Consider the following 15,556-nt stretch of genomic DNA (forward strand, 5'->3'; position numbering starts at 1 on the left):
TTACTTAATTTTGCAGTCAAAATGAAACTTAGTGTTATTTATTTCAAGTTGATATACACGATTATAATAAAAAATAATTTATCCTGAGAATCCATTAACGTTGATGATTGAAAGGGGGTCGCTTTTTTATTACGCTTTACCGTTATAAAACTGAAAAAAGGGACAAAAATTGCAATTTACAATCCCCCCAAAAAGATATATATATATATATATATATATATATATATATATATATATATATATATATATATATATATATATATATATATATATTTCCATTTTCACAGGATGAATACAGGCTTTGGTGATTTGAATTCAAATGCCAGTTATTTAGCTGAGAGTGTAACAAAAACGTACAAAAATAACCCTACCTTCTGGGAGTTTTTTGTTTAGTTTTAATATATATATATATGTATATAAGTTAACAGCCATTTGAATTCCTATTAGCAATGTTCTCCACCGAGTGTAAAGCAGGTCCTTGTTGTGCGCGAGGCAGGGCTGTCAACGAGGAGAGTGATGAAGGTAACAGGGGTAACACGGGAGAGGACCTGGAACCACAGCTGTTAACGGGGCTTAGGCGAGCCCCTATGATACTCTCTATAGAAAAGGGAGAGCGCTGCACACACGCGCTAGATTTGGTTGTTGTCTGTAATGATGAAGGCAGACTGGGACTGAGCTGGGGGTAGAAGCGGGTCCTCGCCAGGTCAGTGGTGGGAGGCATTAAGGAAGGTGCGGGTATAATAGTTCCAGTGTGTCTGGTGGATTGCTGCTGCTGCTGCTGTTGAAATGCGAAAAGAGCTGAATGCTGGTGGTAAGGCTGGAACTGAATCCCATATCCGCAGCCGTAGGGTCCACAACCATAAGCGGCAGCTGGGATAAAATTGCTTTGATCCCGCAGCAAGTCCGACGATTGCTGCCTTTTGAAGCGTTTCCTTCTCCTTAAAAAGCTGCCGTTGTCGAACATATCGGCTGACTCCGGGTCCAAGGTCCAGTAATTGCCTTTTCCCGGGTTCCCGGGCTCCCTGGGTATCTTGACAAAGCAATCGTTTAAGGACAAATTGTGCCTGATGGAGTTCTGCCAAGCTGGGAACTTCTCCCTGTAATAAGGGAAGCGGTTGCTGATAAAATCGCAGATCTCGCTCAGCGTCAGTCTCTTTTTGGGGCTTTGCAGGATAGACATTGTAATTAAGGCAATATAAGAGTAAGGAGGTTTCACTACGGTGCTTTTGCCTGCTGGTTTGTATGAGTCCCGGGATGATAAGCTATCCGCGCATTGCGGCGACGCGGCCAGGAGAATATCGTCATGCATCTGGGCCACTTCGTCCACGTAGGACCGTCTTTGGCTGTCTCCATCCTCTCCTTCGCCTACCACGTCGATATCGGTTTCTTCCGAAAGGATGGACGCATCGGACATCTCTGAGCTCAGAGTCATGGCTCAACAGCTAGGTCCCGAGGCTATAGGTGCAGACAAGACCAAATTCTATATTGTCTTCTTTTAACAGTACTCATAAGGAAGCGAAGGCAAGAGGCAATTTGTGAGGCAAGAAAATAGTCCTTTTTTTCAGGGTCTTAAGTTTCTGGTAATTTTTTTTTTGGCGATCAGCAGCACAACATAATGCACTGTGTAAAACCAAACGGTACTTTAAAAGTATGAAAAATATCTTGAAAAGGCCGGATCTGAATCTAAAAGAGGGCGGACCTTGCTCTTTATACCAGCGCCCACAGATCACATGGATAAGAAACGTCACCGGAGCAATGAGGAGAAAAAAAAAAGAACTGAGGATGATAAATAAGTTAAATGTGTTCTCTTTTCTGGCGGTCATCATGGTATATCGATATGGTTTAGTAAAAACCAAACAACCCAATTTTGGAACTTAAAAAAACAAAATGTTTCTGAGCCTTTCATAAAAAAAAGAACAAAGCGTTTGTTAAATTTAATAGAATATAATATATGTTTTTTATTTGATTTCATAGCCTATATTTTGTGACCACATAGCGATTTTTGCTTTAGAATGTTCAATTGTTTTTTTGTTTTTTTTTTAGTTTGTGTAGGAAAAATGAAACAGAATACAAACAGGAAAGTTATGAATAGTTTATTGGTTATTTCTTCATCAAATCATTTCCACAGTCAAGAGTTTAGCACACGATTAAACCTATTCGAATATCATCTTTATGTGTATGTATTTATTTAATAATGTATTTAATTATTTGTTGTTTCTTGTTTTTTTGTTTTTGTTTATTTGTAACTAATCACAGAACATATATCAAGGAAAGGACTAACCAAATAATCATCAATCGGTCCCTGTCTGCGTCAAAGAAAACTCATTAAAATAAATAAATAAATAAATAAACATAAACAAGCATGCCTGAAATATCAGTCTCTCTGCACTGGCCAAATTAATTATTGCAATGTATGTAAAACACAGAAACACCATCAACAATCTGTGTGATTCATTACATGCTAATATTTAAATAAATGTATAGAAAAGTAAACGTGTATACAAAAAAAGCTTTTCTGCATGGTGGTAAAATTGTTATTTATTTCCATAACTGTCCATTTTCAATTATTTAACTGTCAATACGTAGTGAGAATGTTTACACGCTCTTTGAAAAGTGTATTTATTGATGTAGGCTATTTTATTTTATTGTATTTGTAAATGGACGGGGTTAAAGTTAGTGGATTAATGTTTAGACTTTTAAATGTATCTGTTTGGTAATACACACTGACAAAAGGAGATGTTGAGTTATTTGTAAAAAGCCAAAACAAATCTAAATCTTTTATTGTTTATAGTGATGGAACGAATTTAATCTTGTTATAGAAGATTGGAGTAGGAAGCATTTTATAGTGGAGGCCTATTACTTCTCATATTAAAAGGGATCAGTTTAAACATTTTAAGCTATGCTGTGACCATGTGGATGCAATTACAGGGTTCCACTGCTTGCTCAAAAGCAATCACAATATTCCTCTGGGCATTGCCGTTCGAATGTGGTCTCTTACATCCTCCCAATTCAGAAAATGACACGGTGTTATTTAAAAAATAATAATAATAAAAAAAAAAAAATAATAATAAAAAAAAAATAAATAAATAAAATAATAATAATAATAATAATAATAATAATAATAATAATAATAATAATAATAATAATAACATCAGAAACGCATTGTTTAGTTTAATCACAACTTTTCAGGTTTGCTGTTCCTAATTTCCCGTATCATATATGCATACAAGCCTTTATATATGAACAGGTTTTGCCACTGCTGGTATTTAACTTAAAAAAAATTAGCAGATGCTCTTTAGACATTTGTATCATTATTATTATTTTCTATTTTAAAATAATAATACTGGTATGCCTTGATTAAACGGATTTCAGTATTTAAGTAGCCTACATCTCGTTTTCATTTCACAATCAACAGTTTGCCACCGCATTGTTTGAAACGAATGGTTGTTTTCAAGACTAATTTACACAACACACATTAACGGCTCTGACGAGGCTACCTTGATTGCTCTTGTATTAAAAAAAAAACAAAAACAAAAAAAAACTCTAAACGCGTGTTTATGGTTGGGGAAATACAATTCTTAAGTGGCATTTCACTCCATGAAAATTGTTTTTATAAAGTGTTCTCAATTTACTATGGAACGAGCATAATTAAATCCCAGGATGGTGAAAAACTCCCTTACAAGTGTTACGCTGATTTCTGTATCCCCTTAGATTTGACGCCTGCGTAGATCAAGATCGCTACACGTGACGCTTGATGTTTCTGAACATTGTTTACATGTAATAAAATTAAAATGTGTCTTAAAAGAAAAATACAGTTTTATAAGGTTACTTTTAATCAAGGGTTTCGTGTGTTTGAGCAACGCAGGAGGCTGAGCGTGCTGTAGAAAACCAGTGGTGTTAAATGTGCTGTTTTATTTTGCTACAGAATTAGTTTGGTGTTGTTTTGAATATTTATTGCAAACTGCAGCAGAACTCAATGGCAGTGCATGAGAACACAGCGGGACTCGGGCACAGGAATATCACGCATCCACGTCCAGCTTTGAAAAACTGCATCTGCACAGGCATGGAATCATGCGGGGATACAGAATTCTACGGGGATACAGAAATCAGCGCAACACCGGTACCTAAAAGTGTGGTGTTTGTAGACCACAGCACCACCTTGTGGACGCATTCTGTCAGCGCAACAAGCTTGTGGTTCTGCAATTAAACTTTTGATGACTGTCTATATATACTATAAGTAATTTGGACTAGGGTTACGTATAATATTGTACATTGAAGCAGGCTTACGGGTAACTGGAGTATTCTTCTTCTTCTTCTTCTTCTTCTTCTTCTTCTTCTTCTTCTTCTTCTTCTTCTTCTTCTTCTTCTTCTTCTTCTTCTTCTTCTTCTTCTTCTTCTTCTTCTTCTTCTTCTTCTTCTTCTTCTTGATGCATTGCCCTGCTCAATTGCATACAATAAAAACAATCACATGCCAAAATCGTTACATACAACCTCCATGTATGCATCATATACTGCACTCACAGCAGATAATTAACAGATACATTCATTTTCTTATGTGGTAACATCACGCATCTGAGCACGAGACCCATAGAAATCAGGTGAATAGCTATGTGCCATGCTGTGGAGATATCGGTCACTTCGTGTTTGCCCCTTCAATTGTATTCTGTCAGTTGTTTTTTTTTTTTAACTGTACACCATGGAAAACTAAAAATGAAATGGTACTTGATAGAAATACCTGGCAGAAGAACAGCTATTTGTTCTTCAAGAATATTCTCTCTCTGCTATGAATTTCAATGTTCAAATACCGGTGCAATGTTAAGTAATCACCACACCTACCCTGTACTTACAATATACTCTGAATGGCCCTACTGGAAATGGCAGACCATTGAGATTTGCTTGCTAGGTAAAAGCCAATACCTACTGCTACTGAATACACACATGCTTACCTCGGAAGTCCACCAGGAGGCGAAAATGATTGGGGTGTTTATTCCATCAGCATGTTTCTTGGGCCTGAAAGTAATGGATTAACAAGTATGTGAGTGGCATCCTTGCCCTGTAAAATATCAGTACAATGTGACAGTCAGCCAGACACCCTCCCAATACCCACTAGATGCTGATACACTGAAAAGCTTGTGCTAAAGCATGTTCTTAGCAAGTTTCATCATATTGAGTAAGCAGCTCTCTAGCTATGTGTACTGTCAGGCAGATCAGCTCTTGCGATTTAAAAAAAAAAAAACTTTTTATTATTATTTAACAAACACATTTTTTATAAAAAAAACAGTGGCCGTAAGCATGTCGCATTTGGCTTGCTTGGTTCTGGCGCTTGGTCTCGTCTTTCTGGGTACTTGGTGCTACCTCGAAATGTTGCTTGACATCTCTCAGCTGGTAAGAAAGCCAGAAATGAGGGGGATGAGGGGGGGTAAACTCAAAGCACATCACTGAATGGAGAGGTAGGTAGGGTTAAATGCTCCTGGTTACATTACAACGAGGTTGATATAAATGTGGGAGTTACCTTTTAGGAGGCTGTGTGGTCCAGTGGTTAAAGAAAAGGGGTTGTAATCAGAAGGTCCCCGGTTCAAATCCCACCTCAGCCACTGACTCATTGTGTGATCCTGAGCAAGTTACTTAACCTCCTTGTGCTCCGTCTTTCGGGTGAGACGTAATTGTAAGTGACTCTGCAGCTGATGCATAGTTCACACTCCCTAGTCTCTGTAAGTCGCTTTGGATAAAGGCGCCTGCTAAATAAGCGAATAGTAGTCTGTGTGCTTGACTTTTGGAGATGGTTGCAAAGATGTTCCTGTCAATCAAATGATCATATTTGCAATAAACCAGTGTTCCATCTTTTGGTTTTGGGTCTGGGAGTAACTTACCCTCTAATTTTAAAAGTGAGAGAGTAAAATGTACTTTCAGGGGGTAAAATGCAACCTTGCCCTGAAGTCATGAGTAATTTCGATAAATACTGTACATTCTTTAATGGTAATGGGCTAGACATTAAAAAAGAGCCTTCCGTTTTAACTGCAATGTTACTTTGAAGTACTGTACAACCACACGTGTGTTCTACATTCTTTATAGGCTCAACACATTGTGTTCGAGGTATCACACTAACTGCAAATTAATTCTGATACATATATTTTAAATATTTTAAATTAATTAATTGGATATTAATTAATTGGTAAGCACTTAATTGGTCCAATTATGTAATTTAGGGTACAGTTGGAACAAAAACCAGGAGGGAAACCAGCCCTCCAGGACCAGGATTGGAGACCCCTGTCTTAAAACGTCAATATCAAGTCATACAGATAAATAAAATAAGGAAATTCATTACTAAGTTATAGAACAGTTTGTTTACTATTATAGGCCCCTTTTTCTAGCGGTTGCCTCTGACAATGGTTCCAGTTGGATTTGTAGCTGGACTGGGGTGTTTACACTTCAACCTGTGTAGCTTCGAATTTTTCTTATTCTTACTGTGATTGGCTGCAAAGACAACAGGGCTAGCCAGAGATTGGATAATGTTTGTGGGGTTGGTTTTTCTTCTGTACAGATTCCTAGTGACTGAAGACATGGTATTCTGGGAGATGTAGTTGTTAGTGGAAGTTTTAGGGGAGGCAGACAACAAGTGTAGCAAAATTGCTATGTGTATTTTTACGCATTAAATTTAAATTTAGTGCGTATTTCGACTTTTTTAATGCGTAAAAACTTTAGGTACACAGCTTACCTGGACCGCTGGTACTGGCATTGCGGTTTTGCTGTATAATCTACATCGATGTGGAAGCACACGATTAAAAACCTGGTTAAGATTAATTATATATATATGTATAACCGTCCTTTGTAAAACAAACCATTCAGTTATTATGAGAGGGAACCCCTATTTACACAAACGTGTGTCACCTAAGGCAGGTGTACGATGTCCATTTTAGGTCACCCTCAGACCTCACCCCTCCAAATACAATACCCATCTCATTAAGACAACAGAACACAATACACTTTTTTTTAAACAAATCAATACATATTTGCAATGGCACAATACTTGCAAGGATACTATTCACACACAGTTGCCAATATGTGCACACGCAACAATTGAACAATCAAAATAAAAAGTACTAACTCAACTCTATGCCTGCCTGCAGAAAATATCCCCTCCCGCTGGGCCGCGCCGGTACTCTTGTAGCGTTGCGTCACTTCCTTTCTCCCCTCTGGCTGCCATCTTGCTTCCCGCGTGTGTGTGCTCTTCAGTCAGCAGGTCAGTGCGGAGCTATTAAACCTCCACGTACCTGCACAGTCACACCGAAGTCCTGCTGTAGAAGGTAAAAACAACCCGGGACAGCCTCTGGCCAAAACGTGTCGTTAAAGGTCGAGAATACTGGGGGGAGAACTCGGGTTTTTGTTGAAGGGGGGGCCGGGCCGGGCCGCAGTGTGATAGGCCTCAAACGCAGTCTATGTAGTGGGGCAGACACAGAGCGTGCTGACATCAGTGTATGCTTTATTTACCATACATCGTAAGTTTAGTTGGGGGTTATGATTATATTTCTAGTTACTAATTGATTTACTGTTACATTTGTAGTATCGTTGTGGATAATATAATATTGTACTGTGATTCTTGAAATGTATTTTTGTTTACGATTGTAAAGTCGCCCTGGATAAGGGCGCCTGCTAATAAATAAATAATAATAATGATACTATATGGATGTTTCATCGGTAGCAAATTGGTAAAAACGGCCTCGACAAATGATGTGTTGTGTTGTTTTTTTTTCATTCTAGTTATTTAATCATATTCACCCCTGTGTGTGAAAGGCTTTATTGGACTTAGTGCTGTTGTATTTGAACTAACATTACAGAAATACATTATGGGTGGTGTCAATTGGCTTCTAAATGCGTGGGCCCTGTCAGTAACTTCAAAAAATATAATCTGTTGCTAAACATCGTTGTTTAGGTAGTTGTCGTTTTGGTAGCGAGCACGGTTTCATGTGTGGTAATGCTTTCGTTATTAGACATCAAAACGATATTGTTCTGAACTCCAGAGTACGTTTTTTTTTTTTTTTGTTTCCTGTATTATATGTTTGCTTGTTGTAATGCCGCTTTATATTCCGGGTTACACCCCATGTGTCAAAGTGGATTTAATCGTACTAATATATAATGCTTTGTTTCATTAAGATCAAACTGTAATTAAATGTAGCAGCAAATTTTTGTTTTTTTTGTCTTCATTTGTTTTTGGTAGGGCAGCTTAAACAACATCAAGGAGACGAAGCTGTAGTTTCCAGGTTTACCCTGAACTTACACCTTAAATGTCATTGCCATGGTGTGGTATTGTAGTCACAAGGTGCTGTTAAGCGAATGAAAGTACACAGCTGTTCCTAATTTGTCCAGCCATTAAAGTCGTTTTGTAAATGTGAAAACCTAGCTATTGTAAAAATTGGGCCGTTGCCATACACTGACTTTTGGAAATTGGTTTGGACTAAGGTGAATTTACACTTGTAGTATTCTCTTTAGAAAGCTGCCTTACACATTTTGTTTGGTTAGCAGGCTGTTGGTGACCATTTCATCAATTTGTTTTGTTTAAAATGATAAAAAGTACACTTGTTTTACAGTTGTTGCCATTTTATCTTTCAGATGAAAGAAACAATCATGAATCAAGAAAAACTCGCTAAACTCCAGGCACAAGTCCGCATTGGTGGAAAGGTAAGATCTCTGTGGCCACACCTTAGGTTTAGTAATGTTCTGCAGTCAGAACTAATTGTGTGCTGAATTATCCACTGCTGAAACATCAGTGACTAAAGACAGTAGACATTTATAGAAGATCATTATATTGCATCTTGTGATTAACATGTCAAGACCAGTTTAAGTACTCGGTAAAGAGTAAAAGTTTGTATTAATTATTCCGAGGCTAGTCTTGGTTTGAAAGATTGTATATTGTTCCAGATACATAAAATATGAATTGCATGCAAGACATGAGAATACTTGCTATTTAATTGTATCATTGTCTGAAAAAATGTGTATTATAAATGTCAACACTTTTCAGTGAACTTGATCTGTGAGCAGAATACAAATTGCTACTCAAAGTATTTTTGATCAAATTATTGTAAATGTAAACAGTGAGTAGTAGTTATAAATGAATATTGTAACTTTTTGCTGTAGTGTTACCTGACTTATTTGATGTATTTATTTTTTGTGAAGGGTACAGCCCGCAGAAAGAAGAAGGTTGTCCACAGAACAGCAACAGCAGATGACAAAAAACTTCAGTTCTCCTTAAAGAAACTTGGAGTCAACAACATCTCTGGCATTGAGGAGGTAATGCTGTAATTGTGTGATTTCTTGTGAAATATTTGCTGATTTGGGACATTTTACTTAAAGTCAAGCATGTTGTGGATAGCCTGGCTCATTGGCAATAGAATAGTAGTCCTTCCACGGATTTGGTAACTTTGTGATGCTTCTCGAATGTCCCAGGCTAGCAAGAGGATTCAATATTTCTGTTTATTTTCTGGGCAAAACACGATAAAACAATGTTGCATATTCTTTACAAAAGCTGTTTACACAATACTTTATAATTGCAGTATTTTACAGGGTTTTGCTTTTTGCCTTTACCCAGCTCAAACTGGGAAGACCAAGACAAGCTCTTATCTCCCTGACCTCATTTGATAGTGGGTGCGTTCATGTCGCGCAGACTTTTGAGAGAGTGCGCAGGATCTACGTCAAATGACACAGGTCTGCGCGCATACCCTGTCCAAGCTCGGCAAACTGCGTGACCTCAGCGGGATATGACAACAGAGGTCACGCATCCACTAAGTGAAAAGTCTGCGCATCCGGCACAGACCCTAAAAGGAACTGCGCTGGAGCAGACCCGTCTTCAAAACAATAGAAGAGCGCTACCAAGCGCAAGAGGAGTGTAGAGAACGACATGCAGCTATTAGGGAATGTGTACTGCCACCTAGGATGGGGGTGTGAATAACAGAAAAGGAGCTTGTATAAGTTACTACTGTATTGTGAATGACAAAGACATATCTTAAACAGTCTTGAAGTTACTGTAATAACTCTGCATAATTTATTTTCCATTCTAATGATTATGGAGCTGTATGGGTTCAGAAAGAACTAGACATTCATTTCCAAAACTGGCAGGTGTAAGCAGGGTACATTGCTATAGTTACGTTTAATATATCAATCTGTCTATCAAGACTTATGCATATTTGAAAATATACAATGTTTATTTTCTTTTGTTGGGCTGTGCCTTATTTGATCTGTCATTATAACACTCGGGGATCATGAAGGGTACAATTGCTTAATAACTCTTCTGCTGTCAGAATTCAGAAAATTCAATAAAGTCAGCTGATGTCACATGTCTGCTCTGCTGCTGCTGCCTGGGAAATCTCCCAAAACTGTCCAAGCGCCATCTGCATATACGGGTGACGTCAGGCGCAGACCCCGTCTGCAATCTAGCCGGCAAAGAAGTATCGTGAATGCACCCATTGACTCTTGCTTAGCATCTGGAATTCTGGGTACACAATCCATAATTATAACCTGAGGGGCAGGACACTGAAGCTTATGTATATTAAAGGTAGAAGCCTGTCTGCAAGATCTTTACAACTTGGTTAGCTACTAGTCTCAATATTAAGATCAGGACATGTTAGCAGGACAGTGGGATTGAGGGATGCACATTCCAAAAATACTTGTTTTGTTCCTAACTTGTATTATTTTTTTCCTCTCATTGTAGGTGAACATGTTCACAAACCAGGGAACAGTCATCCACTTCAACAACCCGAAAGTGCAGGCGTCTCTAGCTGCCAACACCTTCACCATTACAGGTCACGCTGAGACCAAACAGCTGACGGAGATGCTGCCCAGCATCCTGAACCAGCTGGGAGCCGACAGCCTGACCAGCCTGAGGAGACTGGCAGAGGCTCTGCCCAGACAATGTAAGTTGGTGGAAATAATTTGGTACACATCTGGTTATATTTTCCAAAGAAGCATTAGGCCTGTTTAGTACGCAGAATGCTAAAAATGGCCAAGGGAATTTGACTGATATAATGTAAGAGATAACCTAGGGAGGTTTACTTTTGTCATAGGTCAGATTGTGATCTTCATTTCAGTGGAGATGTTGAGGCAAACGTGTTTGTTTTTGTACTATAATAGCTTTGCTAGTAGTAATGGCACCAAAGAAGCAACATTTTAGAATTTGTGAAAATATAAGTGACTTCATTATGTCTTTGTTTGTTCAGCTGTGGACGGGAAAGCACCACTTGCCGCAGGTGAAGAAGATGATGATGATGAAGTTCCAGGTTAGTATATTGATAAATTGAATGCATACACTTCTCAATGCACGTTGTTGCTGTATATCTATGAAATCTAGTCTTACAAATACAGTAATCCGCCCTAACCGTTTATTCACAATGATTTATTATTCACACAGTTTATTATTGAACAGAGATGATTTCAGAGATTGTAGATCCTACCAAAGTTTTCATACACTGTTGTATATGCTCCGTGCGCTGCCATTGCTGGTAGTGTCACGTGAGCTGTTCAGTGTGTTGATATGTAAATAAATCCTGTTCGTCTGCGGGGCGTATCAACTTCATCCTCCGTCTCGATCTCCTGCTTGTCACTCGGCAGCGAATGCACACATCCACACGGCAGACGGCTTCTCTGTCACAAGCATTAATACCCTGTATCTTTCTAAACAAGGGATTTAGGGGCGCTCCCTAATAAAAGCTGAATCACGAAATAATTGTGTGAATATAGTAATTGTTAATGCTGTGTATCATGATATTTAAAACAGGATTCATCTGACTTTTTACATATCTGCCCTTACTCTGGTCTCACCGCAGTCGGATATGCGACAGATTACTGTATGGCAAACCTGTTTTCATAAAACTAAATCTATCACGGATGGCTGTACTATAATGATTGAACCCAGGATAAAAAATACATTCTATTATTCACACTGTTTGAATTATATCAGCATTGCAATAGGAATTCTGTTTTTACATAAGTGGTTTTCCACTTTGGAGATCTCTAGTGAACAACTTTATAAGTAGTAACTTTTTAAATATTTCTGTTTCTTATTTTTTTCAGACCTTGTTGAGAACTTTGACGAGGCTTCAAAGGACGAGGCAAACTAAATATCACCCAGAAAGGAGACTCACAACTTGAATTGGCTGCATGAAGCTGCTATTTTGTATTTCAGTGACTTTATTTTGTAAATGTTTTCTTTTTGTATGGTTCCCTTTTACCGATCAAGTATAAAGAATAATTAGAACATACAGTATTGGAGACTCCACAGTCTTGCAGCTCTTGCTTTCTCTCATGCATTACAGTAACATAAACTTGACCTAACTTTGCAGCCTGGTTAAACTGAACAAGTCTGGAATTGAAATTTGCATTTCATTAAAAACAGATGTCTGAGTACACTTTTTTTGGTTTATTTATTAGAACTGTTTTGTTTGTTTTAATACATCACCTTTTGATAACTGTAAACTGTCTTTGACAAAAATGTCATGGCAATTGTAACTTCCAGGAAAATAAATATGTTATTGGTTGGTTTGGACAGTTGTGAGCATCACTGTCAGTGCTGTGTGTTGGAGGAAGAATTATACTTAGACCAGCACTAAACACACATTGGAAAAGGAAGGATTTGGGGACATCTTGATCCAAGTTGATCTCGCAGCAGGAGGTAGCATGGGGTGCTGTTTTAATTGGCAAGACATTGAGTACATGATGAATGTGTTGGATACACATCTTTTTATTTGTGTTATTGTGAGCATATTTATGAGAACACCTGCCTAATGCACAGTATTATTATTTATTTAGCAGACGCCTTTATCCAAGGCGACTTACAGAGACTAGGGTGTGTGAACTATGCATCAGCTGAAGAATCACTTACAATTACGTCTCACCCGAAAGACGGAGCACAAGGAGGTTAAGTGACTTGCTCAGGGTCACACAATGAGTCAGTGGCTGAGGTGGGATTTGAACCGGGGACCCCCTGGTTACAAGCCCTTTTCTTTAACCACTGGACCACACAGCCTCCTCCAGTAACATATGGAAGTAGTGTTACAGCAGAAGGGACAGAAAGGTGGCTAGTTTTGACAATCATTTTCATCGCTCCAGTCTCAACAATCCTGAATCCCATCTTTACAGCGAGATTTTGGGATGCAGTCCCAGTCTTTGAAGAAAACTGTACTGCATCTCCAGCCAGAGCAGGTTGGGCACTTCAGATCTGCAAATGTATAAAATTGATCTGTTACTATTAAATACATTGAGGGAATTTAGCAATTTGTTTCAAATAGCAATAGAATCCAAATTTCTACTTCTCCCTGTGAAAATACAAAAGTTTATTTACATGGGATCATCTGTTCTCTTGCTGTGAAAACATGGAAAGCATGGTGAGGTCAGTAGTTTGAGACAATCTCTGCAGTATGTAACAGATTACCTGTGTGAGAATTACCTCCATGACAGGATACTGTGGCTCCCTGCATAGATGCAGATACATATAGATTTCTCCTAAAAAATGCTGTTACTTGGCCTTTTAAGTTTTTATATCCAAAAACAAAAGTGGTGAAATATGTCAAATGTGTTATGGTAACTGCATGTAATGCTGCTGTACTTTTAAATAAGTACATGTAAGCATATTTACCTGATTGATCAGAAGTCTCCAGTGATTGTTACCATTGCACACATTGTCATTGCATGTTCATGTTCTGATGCTCGCACACAGAAATATCAATTCACTCTGAAGACTATATGGGAGGTTTCCTTAGGGAATAAATGGGAAAAAAAACTAGCATTGTAGCCCCTTAATCTCCAAAACTTTTCTTAAACCATACTAGTCAAACCCAAGCAATACCAGTACAATAAGATCAACCGGCAAGCCTTGTGCATACAGAATGTTAAAAGTGGCAGTGGTTGTAATGGGACCAGTATTGGACACAGATGTCTTGAAGCAAGCAGGAGACATTTGAGGCATGTGCAAGATGTTGTTTAAGGAAAGGTAAAGGCTGTGCAGTTTTATGTAGGACCTTTAGTTAAAGACTGTTCCTTGTAAGACAGCAGTAATGTGTGCTGATGAGCAGCTGCCAAAACCTCTTGAAAATGGTGACTGATGCTGACAACATGCAGCTTTTAAATTGATGTTATTAGAGAATAACCCACATTCACTGAACATGTGAGGGATGGCCTTTACACCAAAAGCATGCTCATCAGCCCTGTATATGTTGAAATAATATGAACGACGTTGCCATGACTGATAAATAATGAGGCTTAGTTACAAGTCTTTATTGGTAAGTATCCCACTGTATTAATGTCACGCCAAAATGTCAAACCCTGCCTTACAATTAAAGGCGTAGTCTACTATAAATTAATTACAGTATACTTTGCATTTTCATTGTGCTATTGAGTGTTTCATTTTGAATACATTATCTTCATTTTAAAAAGCAATTTAGCAAAACAGCTTTCAAAATAAAAAGTTCTTTGTTGTTTTAAAGTTCAAGTTTAATGTGTAATTGTTTTTCAGATTTATTTTCACATTGACTCAGGTGAAGACAATTTTTCCGCCCATAGCACTATAAACTTACATACTTAAGCACTTTAAGGTTAAGTGATGATACATTCTACTGTAAATTGCCCAGGTTGTTAGTTTACATATGACACAGGGAGTTCTAACATGAACCTTAAAAGTGTGACAGTATGATAGCATGCCTCGCCTGAGTAGAAAACAGAAGATCGAAACATGTGCTATTCAGAATACTAACGACAGGGAAGGGTTTTAGCCTCATGGGCTATTCAGAATACAGTGATACTAACGACAGGGAAGGGTTTTAGCCTCATGGGCTATTCAGAATACAGTGATACTAACGATAGGGAAGGGTTTTAGCCTTAACTACTCCTTTAAAGCCAGGCCTCAGCTGAGATTTTGAATTGGGTACTTTGTACATTATAAAATACAACATGTCACGTGACATACTGTGGCAGGGTGCCCCGCCCCTGTGTGTATTGTGTGTTATGTTGGTTGGTGTATATGTATTGGTGCACGGGATATAATGGGGCTATGTAGCACGAGTGATTTAAAATATACGTATTTAGGCACGGGGATTGCACAATCACTTCACGTGCAGATAAAGTATGTAATAGTATGTGAGCACGAGGAGTGCACAAATGAGTTCATAGGAAACCATTGCAATTAGTTGAGGATCTGCTCTGTTGCGAAGAGAAACCTGGAGCAAAACAAAGGTATCCAAAGAGCCTAGTAAGGCATTTGGGATGAGTTTTATCTTCACAAATCACATTACAGTAGTCCTCGGGGGAAGGCAGCAGCAGGGCTGGTAGGTGACGTAATCACACACGATGACATAAGCCCGATATAGGAGCCAGCTCTTTTGTACCGTGGTATTGGCGCTATGCTTTATAGTGCGAGAGGTCCCGGGTTCGGATTCACCAGGCAAGCTCAAAGCTAGATAAAGACAGATACAGAAAAAAAGAGAACCCAAAACCTTTCAAATTGATTGCAAACTTAAAAAAGGGAAATGCAAAACATACAATCTATGAAAAATGGAATTTGCATTTATGCTTTTTT

At 38.3% G+C, this 15,556-nt stretch overlaps 2 protein-coding genes and 1 long non-coding RNA gene across 5 annotated transcripts; 1 reads left to right on the forward strand and 2 right to left on the reverse strand.

The window, feature by feature from the left end:
• Positions 1–256: 256 nt before the first annotated feature.
• Positions 257–1,667, reverse strand: LOC131698246 (forkhead box protein D1-like). The gene has a single exon (XM_058990519.1). The coding sequence runs from the start codon at positions 1,430–1,432 to the stop codon at positions 422–424; it is 1,011 nt and encodes a 336-aa protein (XP_058846502.1). The 5' UTR covers positions 1,433–1,667; the 3' UTR covers positions 257–421.
• Positions 1,668–4,040: 2,373 nt separating this feature from the next.
• LOC131698593 (uncharacterized) lies at positions 4,041–7,150 on the reverse strand. The gene is made up of 3 exons (XR_009307646.1): positions 7,106–7,150; positions 4,947–5,010; positions 4,041–4,437 (listed from the first exon to the last, which is right to left on the reverse strand). It is a non-coding gene; the product is annotated as an uncharacterized LOC131698593 (long non-coding RNA).
• A 27-nt stretch (positions 7,151–7,177) lies between these two features.
• Positions 7,178–12,395, forward strand: LOC117403621 (transcription factor BTF3). Of its 3 annotated transcripts, none has more exons than XM_034005860.3 (6): positions 7,178–7,304; positions 8,608–8,676; positions 9,172–9,285; positions 10,703–10,904; positions 11,208–11,267; positions 12,061–12,395. In XM_034005860.3, the coding sequence occupies exons 2-6, from the start codon at positions 8,608–8,610 to the stop codon at positions 12,105–12,107; spliced, it is 492 nt and encodes a 163-aa protein (XP_033861751.1). In that variant the 5' UTR covers positions 7,178–7,304; the 3' UTR covers positions 12,108–12,395. The 3 variants fall into 3 exon arrangements, with proteins under 3 accessions (XP_033861751.1, XP_058846901.1, XP_058846790.1); XM_058990918.1 differs by having other exon boundaries at positions 7,216–7,240; XM_058990807.1 differs by lacking the exon at positions 7,178–7,304 and adding an exon at positions 7,461–7,496.
• Positions 12,396–15,556: the final 3,161 nt, after the last annotated feature.

Source organism: Acipenser ruthenus, chromosome 1 (assembly GCF_902713425.1).
Source record: "Acipenser ruthenus chromosome 1, fAciRut3.2 maternal haplotype, whole genome shotgun sequence".
In the NCBI taxonomy this organism is placed as follows: domain Eukaryota; kingdom Metazoa; phylum Chordata; class Actinopteri; order Acipenseriformes; family Acipenseridae; genus Acipenser; species Acipenser ruthenus.

Bases quoted from the DNA above. Each gene is read 5' to 3' on its own strand.
- LOC131698246 (XM_058990519.1), bottom strand. From the start codon at position 1,432: ATGACTCTGAGCTCAGAGATGTCCGATGCGTCCATCCTTTCGGAAGAA.
- LOC117403621 (XM_058990807.1), top strand. From the start codon at position 7,476: ATGCTTTATTTACCATACATC. The intron at 10,905-11,207 runs GTAAGTTGGTGG...TTGTTTGTTCAG, and splicing joins AGAGGCTCTGCCCAGACAAT to CTGTGGACGGGAAAGCACCA. The intron at 11,268-12,060 runs GTTAGTATATTG...TATTTTTTTCAG, and splicing joins TGATGATGATGAAGTTCCAG to ACCTTGTTGAGAACTTTGAC.